The sequence below is a fragment of the Trichoplusia ni genome, chromosome 18 (genome assembly GCF_003590095.1).
Source record: "Trichoplusia ni isolate ovarian cell line Hi5 chromosome 18, tn1, whole genome shotgun sequence".
NCBI lineage: Eukaryota > Metazoa > Arthropoda > Insecta > Lepidoptera > Noctuidae > Trichoplusia > Trichoplusia ni.
The window spans coordinates 4,200,453-4,214,595 of NC_039495.1; the positions used below are offsets into that span (position 1 = coordinate 4,200,453).

A 14,143-nucleotide genomic window follows, 5' to 3' on the forward strand; every position below is an offset into this window, starting at 1 on the left:
TTTTCATAGTTCCACGCGTAATTGTCTTAAGATGTAATCGAGTTTTATGTTATTTATTGTGTATTATAGGTAGCCCCCTGTTTTGTCCAACGCTGGGTTTTGCAGTCAAACCAACAAAAAATAAATTATGTTATGAACATGTACCACTGAATGTACTGTAAATAACCCGTTTTATAAGTTAGCTGCGGTATTATTGTACGTGTTCTGTCTATGATTTCGCAAGTATTTTGTCGTTTAAAAATTTACAAGTTTCATGGAGCAATAATAATAAAAATTGTGAATAAATGACTCCTATCGTGTTCGTTGCAATTTTTATGAGTTATTTGAAATAATACCGTGGCATAGATCAGTTCCTACAACTTAGTTAGGTACTTAAAATCAAGTCCTATGTTTTACACAAGTCGACGCCAAGTTTAAAAGGTAGCAGAGTTGTGACGTCACTCGTCTGCGCCGCGTAATAAAAAGCAAATGTTTTCTTTTGTTAAATTAGTGTTATGTAACAATCTCATGCAGCCATTTTAAAAATGGAATGCATTTAGAGTTTAGTTCTGAAATTGTGTTTTGTTTTTTTAAACGTTTATTTCGTCCATGGTTTATTTATTAATTTGTAAGCTGTTTATAATTTTCCTTGCGCTAATTAATTATTATTGTGATGCTATTTTTAGATTATTTTACGGATAGACTTTTAATAAAGACAAAACTTGTTTTGATATTTTTCTTTTATTTTTATGTTCTCCTCTTGGTACCTTTTTCGTTATTTTAAATTTTAATATGGCGGAATTAACTTACCTATATCACCGTGACGACTTAAGATAAAATATATGTGCCTACAGTTAAACTCTTAATCTAGGTATGAACTTTACATGACTCTACCGTAAATGCATCGGTTAGGCTGTTATCCTATCTATCTACCTACCCAACGAAAAACGAAAGTTCCAATAAAACTTATTTGTTCCAATGATAATAGAATTACTTTATGTCAATTACCTATAATTATAAGTACCTAATTAATGTTTTTAAAAAAGTCGTGTAAACCGATTGCTTGCCGTCAACTGAACGACTGAATTAGACTGATCGAAACCTTTTCGGAACTGTTGACATCATGGTCACGGACTAAAAGACAATCGACAATTTTAGAAAATCTTTTCTTGTGTTACTTTTTTATTATATTTATTGTATCTACTTTTTAACAGCTAGTTATTAATCGAAAATTATCGCAGACAATAATAATAGTGTGTTGTTAGTATTTTATCCTTATTATTAAAGGATGGCAAAGATGATTTCTACAACTTTGCTATTGTATTTCACAAGGCGCTTAACTTGCGGCTTCTAGGTCTCGTGCGTCTGTATCATCGTTACGAGTTGTGATAATACTTATCGTAATTTTGTAAGAAAAAAATGTAACGAAATAAAGCAGCCCCTGAAGAAAAATCAGTGTATATCTGAGTATAATTCATATGTTGGGTGTAATTTCCTGTTTTTATGCATCAATCTTTTCAGAATAAATTTTCTTGGTAAAAACCTCATTAATTTATTGTAGGAATTATCTTTGTCGTTAGTGCTATTATAAATCGTACTTGTATCGAGTTTAATGTGCCCTATTTCGTGGTCGTCAACAGCTAATAAATTGTTTCCTAAATGCCGCCATTTTCAAAAATTGTCGTCAAATTGCTTTGCAACAATTAATTATTTTAGTTGCAATCCGCTTCCTTGACAATTTTATTGAAACAGATTAAGTTTTAAAGTCTTTTTTTAATGTCTTATAATTTTGTGACGACTTGTAATGGGGATCCTAGTATTAGATCAATGGAAAATAAAATAATGTGTTAATGTTGAAATGATGTTTTATTTTATCCCTTAATCCAAGAGTTTTATTGCATAACAACCAGCTTCTAATGATAAATAGCTTCTTGTTTAAGTATTTCTCGGATTGAATTAATTAAGCGGGCGCGCCGTATGTGTCGTAGGTGAAAGTCAAAGTTGAAGAGGTAGGTATATTTAGTGTATCTCCTACAAATAATTAATTGTAACTGATACTTCGTGCATTCCCAGTCTTTGGTGGTTTGCCTGTGCGTATTCCACTACTTTTAAGGGTTTATTCAACAATGGGAAAACTTAAACTGTTGAAAAATGAATAGAAAAAGTCAAAATATTTTCAGTCAACAATGATTTATTCTCATATTCGTCATCAATACATCTTTATTCTAACACTCACATCCAACATCGTAATTAGTGCATACCCAACTAATATTGTCACATTCATATTATATGACATTTAGCCCTTCGTAATTCAGGTAACTCCAGTCTTCCATACCACACATAATAAGACTAAGACATAAGTTTGTATAGCCTTAGTTGGATATCGAAGACCTAAGTTGCCTAGTGTACAAAGAGGCATTTTAACAAATATTGTTTACAATATTTGCTTTTTACAACCACTTAGTATGCTAAAGTAATGCTTCGTTTACACAACGATACTCTATGCTGATGGATTCTGCTTGTTAGCTTGTGGATCCATGACGGTGAAATATATGATATTGGAGGTCTGCTCAGCCAGGGTTTTTTAACAGAATCGTAGGTGTATTTTTACAAGTCCACACGCTCTCGCTAAGCAGTTCAGTAGCAATTATTTGGAGAAATAATACGGTTATATAGAGCACTTATTAGAAAACACTAAATAGATGCAGTGTCGATGTGTAAACGAAGCAAAGCCAGTGCAATTTCAAGAGTACTGGCGCGTCATCTGAACAGACTTTCTGATAAATAACAGCGTCTTGGAATTAAACTTTAAGACTCTGCTATTAATAATCATATCTACCAATAGTCTGAATTTTCTGTCAAAAATCTTCATTGGATTTCATCAAACAAATAATATTTTCTTTTTGTGATTTTCGTAGCTTATAGAAATGAGTTTATTTTGGGCTTTTATTGAATAATATTTTACTATATATACTGTTTCAATTTCTGAAATATTTATACAACCAGATATCAAGACGAAACGTGCTCCATAATCCATTTCCGAGCCATCAGTCTAACACCTTCCAACGATATCCTAACACTTATAAAACATTGACTTGTGAAGTCAGTCGAGTATCAATAGGTATTAAAATAAATATATTTGATTATAAAACAGGTTGGTAGACAGTAGATAGGTATATTGGTACTTTGGCTACAACCAGACATTGTAAAGCTTTCAATGGGTTCAACATTTTGGGAACAATACCTTTTCTCTTTTGTTTTTTCTTTGCTCATGACTGAAGAATTAGCGTGAATCAAAATGACGCAATCAAATCCTTCTTGGTTCAAATACTGTTTGTAGTTTCTAAAGTCTGTTTTATGGCAAGTGTTGGTGTAACTAACAGTTTTGTTGTGTTCCCAATGCCTGGCTGCGCCACATTTATTAAGACGATCATGGGATGGAAACGAGGGGGGATCAGGGGTAAATCTACCTAACAGGTCAGTTTTAGGTAAGAGTGTAGTAACATTATATTATTATAATTATTTTCAAATATTATCATTATTTTCAGTATGTCTAAGAGATAAAGGCTCGTTTCTCATGCCCATGACCGAGTACAATGACGCAGGCTATCATTTAAAGGTTTAGTACAAGTTGGAAAATATTATATAAGGGGCACATTAAACATTATCCTGCGCCAAAAATACAAAAGAGTTATCAAGAAGTGTCACTTAGTTTAGAACAACGGCAACGTGCTGATGTAGACAAAGTCTTTGAACGTGAATGTCAATTACACACTTATGACGTCACTAGTGGTTTGATTAGTGAGAGCGACGTTAACTGATGACGTGGCACGCGACGTCAGGCACGTCGGGGTCGTCGACCGGGTCTGACGCGGGTGCCAGCGCTGACAGCTGCGTCGCTGTAGGTCTTCGCTAGGACCTTTGGCGGTTCGCGTCACCTGAAACGATCATAATATGTATATTTAGAATTTAGTGCTTCTCTTTAAGACTGAAGTGGTCTCGAAGGATATCAGTGTGCTAGTGAAATTATAGGAATAGATATTCCAGAGAATATCGAGATAAAAACTATTGGCGTAGCTTGTCTTTTCAACGGAAAAGACAAGCTACGCCAATAGTTTTTATTCACCATGAATGAAAAAGCAATACATTTGCGGTCTTCTGGTATTCCAGTTATCGTTAATGTTAGTAAAAATGCAGAAGGTTCAGTCCGGTCGCGTAGAAAACTAGTCGTTCGAATTGACCTCTGAGATACAAGAATGTAAACCGTTACATAACATAATGAAGAGCATAGTGGAAGCTACCTCTCCTCATTCTAAGCTCGAGCATGGTGTGTGCCGCCAGCGCGGTCACAAGCGCGGCGGCCAGGCCGGCGAGCTGCTCGCGCACGCACAGCAGCTGCCGCGCTGCGCACGCCAGCGCCAGCCCCACGTGCCGCGCGCACAGCGTCACCGCCCACGGCCCGCGCCAGCCCGGACCGCCGATACATGTGCCAGCCTGGAGACCAACGTACACGAAGTAAGATAAAATTACTAAGTTAAAATAAAAACATATTTTGAGCTAGCTTTAATTCTTTGGATTTAAATCCATTCGTAAGGAGTAATCGGCAGCATAAAATTGTAACCAACTGCTGCATACATATGTTTGTTGATCGATCTACCTTATACTTGATGACCACGACTTATTTGAATGGGGATTTTTAATATCAATGCATCTGAACTCTACCTTTTACTTATAAGAAAATAAACAATTCACCTGAAGAACATCCCAGAGTGCGGAGCAGGATCCCCAGGCGGCAGCCGCTAGCGCAGGTAGAGCTAGGTCCGTTTTGGCGGCCCTCCAGCGCAGCAGCGCCAGCACGAGGGACGCGTGTGCCGCCCCGCCGCCAGCCGCCAGCGCCCCGCGCCGGCCCCGGGCCGCGGCCATGGAGAGCGTGCCCGCCGCCAGCGCCTGCAGCGCGCCCGCCCCGCACAGCGAGCGCCACGCACACCACCAGCCGTCCACGCACACGCCGTACCACTAAGATGCAAAGTTAGTTACGTTGTAAACACTATAGAATTTCATCTAATGTGTGAAGTTTTCTGAGACTACAAAATGCGAGTATTTTGGAAAATTTAACTACTATGTAGTATTGCTTAAAAAAGATTTTCTCTCTAAATGCACTTAGGGTAGCTTCAAACGGTCTGATGCCGATTGGCACGTGCTCAATAACAACATTTTTAAAACTTATTTGTTATACGATTGAATTTTTTCACTACCCGAGTGTATATGTATATTCCGTATTTCAATATACGGACCCCATGATTCCCATCCGAAACTCCCAAACCCACTGTTTTGTGCATGTGATTTAAAGTATTGTGGAACCAACGCGACAATAGGATTGAATAACTTATTGTGGAAGCAGTTTTTTTTTTTAAATAACGGTAGGTACCTTAATATATGATGTATAAATAAAGCCCTGTTGAAGTCCTATGAATAGCCCCATGGGTGCGCCGAGCAGCGCCCGCGGATCTCTGATGATGGAGCGCGCGTCGGGCGGCGGCGCCGGCGCTGACGACGCCCCGTACACGCCCAGCCCCACTGACAGCAGAGCCAGGAAGGCCCACACTGCGACCAGCAACCTTCTGCCTTCAGCGTTCAGGACTGTACCTGAGAGGGTTTGCATGTCTGGACAACCGGCAGCCCCACATGTGCGCTCCTGCAAAAAAGTTACTACGTTTTTAATCGTTACTTGCAAAATACGACACTAAAATGGTTTAGAAAAAAATGCTTAGATTAGGGTACTGTAATTTACCGTTTTTATTATTATACCACTACGTTGGCAACGGCGTAGTTGTCTGATAACGCTCATGCTTACCTCATAATCATCTTCTAAAAAGTATTCTTCAGGTGGCGGCCACCGCGGCACTGAGACATTAGTTGGTGCCGGTGTGGAGGGGCGGGCGATCTCTTCTGACCAAATCGTCAACGCTATACCTAAGAGCAGCGACCCGGCTACTAATCCCAGGTCTTGGGCCGCTCGTAATGCTCTCAAAGCTCGTCGTAGGGCTACTTTTCTTCTAGCCTCATCGCCAGCTGCCTGCGCTAATGACGTCGCTGATGCCGAAAGAGCTAACGACATTGGAGACAAAGTAACTCCACAAATGCCGTACAAAGCCAGTAAAACTGGAAGTGGGGTTTCTACTGTATGAGCAGTGAGTAGCACACAGACGAGAGTGTGTGCGATTGCGATAACTAGTCTCGTTCCTGTTTTTTGCAGAATGAGAGGAGAGAAAGGAGCTACGATGGCAGCGAGGCTGTGCATGATGGCAAGGGGCATGGCCCCAGCTTCTGCGCCAGCGAACGCTGTAAAGGGGAGTAGTCCTGTCGCGCACAGCCCACTTGAAAGGCATAGGAGGGTAAATCTTGTGACTAGGGGTTTCGGCAGCTTTGGCGGTTGTCTGGCCAGGAGGCGCCGGACTGATGCAGCCCCCACTGATGAGGCAGCAGAGTCGCGGCGACGTGGACCGATGCAGGAGCCGGTCACACGGATCGGAGTTTTCGGCTTCTTCCATGGCCATTCTTTCTTATATATTGTGCTCACTGGTATCTGAAAACGGTAGCTTCCACTATAATAACAATATATACATTTTAATGGTGAAAGTATAAAATGAACTGATAACCCAAAAAACATTAAATACAAAGTTAAAGGAGCCTACTGCTCTTTTACATAACTGAATGAAATATTTTTTAAAGCTTAATTAGCATACTTATAGGGGCAGATTTATATAGTAACTGTTAGATTCATCATCTACCTGTGTGATAATAGTCCGGTGTCGGTGCGGATCGGACACGGTCCGCACTGCGGCCCGGACCGGCGTGGGCCGCGAGCGCTCCGTCAGGTCCGGTAGGCTGCCCATGCGCAGGCGCCGGCTACACACCGGCAGACGGCCGCTCCGCTCTCATACCTAGCAAATATTTACACTACAATTTTATGGCAGGTCACCTGGACTCCTTTGCAAAATAGGATGATGGCAGGTTATTTTTGTCCTTATGTAGCAAATTAATGAAGCTTTGATAGTGGACATCCGATTAATTACTATCATACTACACTGCTATACATATCGCACTATTAAGTCGTTAAGACGGCCTCAACATAGATTAGGAAATAGCTAGGCAAATTTAGTTGAAAAACGAAGCCAGTATGAACATGAGACTATTGAAAACAATAAGGTAGGTCTAGCAAGAAGTGAGTGATTTTGGGCTGTAAATACCTAAGAATAATAAAATGTGATCTTTAACATCTACATTTTAAGTCCTGATTCGCATGGCACTTGCTTTGAGGCTTTAATTTAGTACGTAACTGTTTCATAACGTGGGCGAAATGATTGTCGTTTATGGGCTGAAAATGGTGTTTCATTGCCGCTTTACGAACTTAATTGGCTACAAATAAAGTTATTTATAGTCACATAATTGAAGATAACTAACTCATACGTTCAAAAATTTTACATGTAACCGAAGCTAATGGAGGTTTAAATCCGTATCCGTATATAAGAGTTCAAATAAACGTGTTTTCTTTTTGCTACTTTTCGTAGCGAGGAACACAAAGACAAGTGCGTAATCAACAAATATCTTGCCTCGCCTCAGCTTTTTAAATATTGTTTGTACATGAAAATATGTATCTAGAAATACGTCAAGTAGAATTAATGCTTTTTTGTTTGATGATAACACCGAATAAATTCTTTCTATGGATATAACATTAAAAATGGCTGTGAACTTAAAGTAAATATGTGTTTCACTAATTCATAACTAAAATTAGGATTCCTTCTAAAGCTTACTGACTGGTCGTACTGAAACGCCATACAGTTTCACGTCGCAAGAGACTTGCTAGAGCGGGCAAATGAAGCAATTGTCTTCGTTCTTAAAAACAGATTTAGATAGCAGTTACTAAGTACCCCTAGTAGCATGGAATTTAAGGGAGTCCAAATGTCACGTGTCACACAACTGACGATGTCTAAAAAAGTATAGGCCTTTTGAAGAATATAAGCGTTGTTTTTTTATCAAAATACTGATGTGTGATCAATTTTAACAACCAATCGGTATGATGTTTAAAATATTCAAAGGCGTTATTCGGAAGTGATCAAATTTTCCACAGTCGAGTTAGTTTTGATTCACATCGGGGAAATTTGCCGATCCAATAAAGGCAATTTAGCTTGTTTGTTTCTGCCCACTACACATTTCGTTGAGTACGAGCCCTGTCCCTGAAATATCGACCTATACCGGCCTATTGCACAATGCACATGCAGTCACTTTACAGCTATGTCGACCGGATTTGATAAAAAGGATTTTTTTCGAAAAACTTGGTAAGTAACTATTGAAAAAAAAAAATTGAACAATAATATATTTTTTTAACAACTTATATAATTAACCACATGATGGATGGATGAAACACGTATTTATTTATTTTTGTAGGATTCTTGAATTAAGAAATATGTAATAGCTATGGAAATACATTTTTCTGAATTACGTTTATAAAAGTTACAGGTCTAATGTTCGAGATCACCTTTTCGTATATATTATCATACTAGCTCAGAAAGTAGCAACTCTGAAAAGTATTAAAAACGTTTTTAAATGAAAGTAGATTTATTCCCAACTTTAGCTTGGCTTAAACGAGCCTCAACAGTTTAGTTGGCTTACGAGCGCGATCAGCCGAAGCGAACTAATCGGTGTGCATGAGTGGACGAGGGGCGCCAATGGTTGGCCAAACATTGGCGATCTAATAATCCCGATATGCCAAGTTTTCGGCTGCAGCATAAACCGACGGCAATTTTCTGCTATTTGATTAATTTGATAATTCAATATGCATTAATTTGGCTGCTATATTGGATGCACATTTTGGATGTTATATTTATTACACTCTTTAAAATGTAAGTGGTTCTTTTTAGGTAATCATTCGTGGATAATATAAAAAAACGCTTTTCAGGGAGGGGAGTGACCACGCAAAATCCGCAATTTTCAGATCCGGTATCAAATCAGCTCCTTTTCCATACAATACACATAGCCTTGCAAAATTTTAGGCTTATCTGAAACCGGCAAGTGGGTCATATTGAACATGCAAGATTTGATTCAATATTAAAATAGAGAGTCAAGTGGAAGTAAACAAAAATATGTGTTAGAACTAATCAAATCAGACAAATACGTTAAAATGATGCGAAGTTCATTTCAATAGAGCTTTCATTGGTCATTATAAAACTGTTTGTACTGGAAGTTGTGGAACGATGAAGAGGAGTAGATACTCTCTTCTATACATTTGGCTATTGCTTGTGAATTGCATTGAAATTGAATGGCGTTATTATTGACTCTCAATCCTTATAGAAAACGCTCAAATGTAGAAAAATTACGTGAATTAACCAAAGATATGTGATCTTCATACATTACATTATTTCTGTTAAAGCCAGCGACTTTAGAAATGTGAAGGTGTGTTTCGATGTGACACTAGCCCTTGTATGCCTCATTCGAAACACTGTTGCCTAAATTAAGACACGACATAAGTGTGTACAAGCTGTTTTAGATCGTGCAGGGTAAGTTAATGTTACTCATACTAACGTACCCTGCACGATCGACCTGACCATATCTATTTATTCTATTAATTAATTCGGTGACAAGCGTCTCCTAGAATTCCTAGTAGTCATAAAAAAAAATTACGTCGGTAATCAAGTAATTCTGAAGGGTGTTGCACAATATGGAGCAATAACGATGAGTTGTCGATTAAATACACGATATGTGGTGGCAAGAGGTATATTTGGGGGATTAATTACTACCTACGGAATGAAAGAGCGAAATTTCAGCGATAAGCATAATATTATTGAGGATCTTGCTGAAATTAGTCGTCGGGCCTAAAGTCGGTAGTTATAATATAAGTTAATTGATAAACTTAAATAATAAGTGCGAATATATTGATTTTAAACTTTCTCACCCATCAAGTGTATAAATTCATTTTTATATTTTTAATAGCTTTTCTAAATTGGACATACTTTGCATGAATGGTACAGTGTATACTAGGTGTCATAGATAACGCTATAATAAGAAAAAATATGCCTTTAATAGGTGTTAAAAAGCTTTATATTAGGACATTGTTACAGATTAATATTTAATTAAAAAATGCGGATTATAAAATATTTACAATGTAATAATCCATGTAATCTCACAAGTCTACCAAGAGGTGGCGCAGTGAAACAAGAAGTCATCAAAGAGGGATGATACGTAAAATTGTTATCAAAATAAGTAATACCAAGGAATTAATAAGGTCATCCATGTCTGTTCTTACTTAGAGCAGGGGCGGTAGATCCCTATCACATCTTAGATTAATCTTAACAGACCTTTACTGCGGAGAGAGAGCTGGGTTTGTCATTATGAAGTTATCACGTAAAATAAAAAAGGAGTTTATAATATATGTACATGTACTTTAATCTATACTCTATATACTAATATATAAAGCTGAAGAGTTTGTTTGTTTGAACGCGCTAATCTCAGGACTACTGGTCCAAATTGAAAATTTTCTTTTTGTGTTGAATAGACCGTTCATCGAGGAAGGCTTTAGGCTATAAACCATCATGCTGCGACTAATAGGAGCGAAGATACAATGGAAAATGTAAAAAAACAGGGCATGTATAAATCGTAACTTATATCTTCTACCCACGGGGACGAAGTCGCGGGCATCAGCTAGTAAAATAAAAAAGTATATTAACTTTTTCCTGTTGTGTTTATAGATACTCTGACCTTTACGATATTAAATGGTCTCTCCATTTAATGTTTAACGCATCTTCTATGCGACATAAAGTGGTTATAGTAGTAACTTTGCCCTTAGATCAGCCTTTACGACCCCCATGGGAACAAAGAGGCATAGTTACAGAGCCCCATAAACCGCGGTTGTCAAAATATTATACCGCGAACATTTTAATGAAGATCGGACACATTTTAACAGATATGTGAAACTGTTTCTTGACTTTTGTAAGGCCTAATATAAATCTTGATGATATTCGACGTAAATTTCATAGACGTCAATCAGTTAAATGAGATCACGTGTTAAAGTTACCGATTGGTAAGGTAATCGGGAACACATTAAGTCCTAAGCTGCCACATTGAACATTTTACTTTACCTGCTTATTTATCCTTAGCGCAAATGTTTTCCTGTTGATGATATCGACTCTGTTGATGTTGATGATATTGCTTTTATCATAACGATGATGATTAACGAACCTTTTTCACAGGTGACATTGAGTGCGTACTTAATTATGTATACTTGTAAATCATGACTAGCAGTGTTTTGTCTGGGGCCTTATCTACGTAGTAACAGACAGCCAAACGCGTAGCTGGCTGCATGACAGACAATTTTCATAGCAATATAAATTTTAATCAACATTCTAATATCTAATTTCATCGTCGACATTCCAAGTCGGAGCATGATGGGCGTATGAACGTTCCCTGAACCCCAGAGTACCTCGGGGAGCCCCGGAGTACAACGAACACCGTGCAAAAACAAATTTCAAAAACTTAATTAAGACGAAGCAAGTAATTCTGTTGATTAACTTAAATGTTGAGAATGTACGTTGTCAAGACTTTGTTTTGTAATTACGTTTAATTTTGTATTAGATTGTTATAAGGCTTCGGGGTGGGTACTGTTTATTGACGTTGTCTGGGACTCTATGTTCACGTATTCTATTACAAATTTGAAGATATGAACGATATTTTTTAACAATAAAAACATACAACGAATTTTATTTTAAGACATAAAAAGTGCTGAACAAAAATTGGCAATTTTTTTAAGGGAACAAATGACATTATTCACGATTCACTTTAAATGAAAAATCAACAAATCGGTAGATCCATATAAAAGTTCAGGGGAGTACCAATGCTATATTCTGTGCCAGAGGTAAGAAATCAACAAAAATACAGATACAGATTGCGAACCTCCTCCCTTTTTAAGGTGAAGAATAATTTGAGCACTACTAAAAAAATATGTATTCGTATTGATAGTCCTTAAATATATTGCATTAACAGGCCTCCTTTGCCTAAACCTATTTTCTACTGTGTACCTAATAATTAATTTATCCGCTCAAACTTGTTTACCGTTTGATAGTAACTGAAAGACAACTCAATACACGTTCCCCTTGATCGGTGAGGCGGCACGTGCGACCTCGCGTGGGGTGCACTCACAAATGATAATATATTGCACCCCATTGTTCGCAATTACCTTCTCACCCAGCTTTAATGAATATTCCTTCTTTCCTTATTGACTTTAGACTGTTTTTATATGTTTTTAGAGTGGGTATTTCTTGGACTCTAAAGACCGATAAGGGTCAGATAAGAAGTATCTGCAGATTCCTTGGTGGTGTGGAGTTTTAAGCTGGCACCTGAGGGTCTACCACCACGTCTTACTGTATCTAATATTATTATGGTTGTGAAAGCGGGACATCGCAATACATAGAATTATAGCGGCATCTCTCTTCTTAATGTGAATTAAGACGTGGCGGTAAGTCCCCTAACTAGTTTGGTAGTGAGTTTATTGATCTGAAATTATTTTCAGCATTCCCAACGCTGTACCCAAAGAGTAAAAATGGAATTAACTTTCTAGTTGCCTCTTGCTATTAATTATCTTGATTAGAGCTTAAACGAAGATTAGAATTTAGAAACGAAAACAAAAACATTCTTGAAAAACTATACGGCCTGTATCTACGACAGAAACTCATTCGGAAAGCGGTAATTGTCTTATTTAAATTTATTTAAATAAATACTCATTTATCTTATCAAGTTAAGACATTGTTGTTGTTGAAGTGGACACATGTGTGATAGCAATCAGTGTTAATTACCTACCTTTATTATTATTAGTAGGCATAATTATCGTAGATACTCTTATGCAAGTCATCATGACTATAAATCCATACTAATATTGTAAATGCGAAATTGCCTGTCTATTTGTCCATCTTTCAAGCCAAAATCAAATCTATTTATACACGGTGATTTTTTAGTCGTCTTACAAAAGGAGCCCAATTCATGTATCCGACGTAAAATACCCTTAGGCGCGATTTTTTTTTTATCATCAACTAAGACAATAAGTACGAAGAAAAATTAAACAAGAGAAATCTGAAAATACTTTTAAAAATGACAAAAACGCCGCCGCCCGCGCCCCTCACCATTGTTACAAGGCTCGGACCGCACTCGCAACAGAGCTGTGTTTCGAAAAAACTACGAATTGCATCATAATATTGAATAAAAATTGCATTTAAAATTTATTCAAATCTCATAAATACCTGTTTTTTTATCATGAATGTGTTCTATATAGTCATTGTATACATGAACGGGGCTGTCAAAAGTTTTTGTTTTGTTCTAAGTCTTAACGGTTATCAAATACCGTTATATGCCTAATGCCTATTTCAGTTATAAGTTCCAGACCGATCATAAGGCATTATAAATCAGATGCAAGTTGCTTTAAAGTGTAAATAAATATATTATATTTCTTCTAAATAGGCCACGGGTCTGCGAATAAACATTGCGCGGTACTCAAATATTTATCACTTGAGCGGATCGAATTCCCAACCCCAGTCGTGGAAGGAAAATTTATTTAGACGCTGCGGCATTCCAATTGTTTTGGTTTTATATGAAATTGTTCGTTTATAAAGGGATTTTGTTTTTGATAACAGTTATGTTATTTAAAGTAGGGAAAGATAATTTCGACTTGAGTACCTTGAAAGTATTTCACTTAATTATTGCAAGTTAATAACTCACGATTACTTGCTATTTTTCAAGTAGATCTTGAAAATAATCAACTGGTGGAGAACCAATTTTCTTATCATGAAACACCGTTTGACTGCAGTGGCGAATATAGTGGTAAAATGAATCCCCTTAGCCAGTAAAATTCATTAGTGCATAGCATTTTATTGTGATGGAAAATGAACAAGAAAAACTTGTCTTGAATAACATTGAAGTGAAAATAAGTACTTAGTTAGGTGCGTTGACCGTAGAAGATCCGGAATTTTGGAATGACTAAGGTCAGAGAGAGAGGCACAAATTAAAATGCTTTTTTGAAAACCGCATCCAAATCGCTTCAGCTAAACGCGAGATAATCGTGGACAAACAAACTGAGAACCTAATTTTTTTGAAGTAGCTTAAAAAGTGGGGGATAAAATTT

General features: G+C 37.3%; 1 protein-coding gene across 1 annotated transcript; it reads right to left on the reverse strand.

Moving 5' to 3' along the window:
- Positions 1 to 4,121: 4,121 nt before the first annotated feature.
- Positions 4,122 to 6,910, reverse strand: LOC113503214. The gene is made up of 5 exons (XM_026885100.1): positions 6,771 to 6,910; positions 5,834 to 6,565; positions 5,408 to 5,674; positions 4,732 to 4,995; positions 4,122 to 4,473 (listed from the first exon to the last, which is right to left on the reverse strand). Exons 1-5 carry the CDS (start codon positions 6,873 to 6,875, stop codon positions 4,246 to 4,248), a joined length of 1,596 nt encoding a protein of 531 aa, XP_026740901.1. The 5' UTR covers positions 6,876 to 6,910; the 3' UTR covers positions 4,122 to 4,245.
- Positions 6,911 to 14,143: the final 7,233 nt, after the last annotated feature.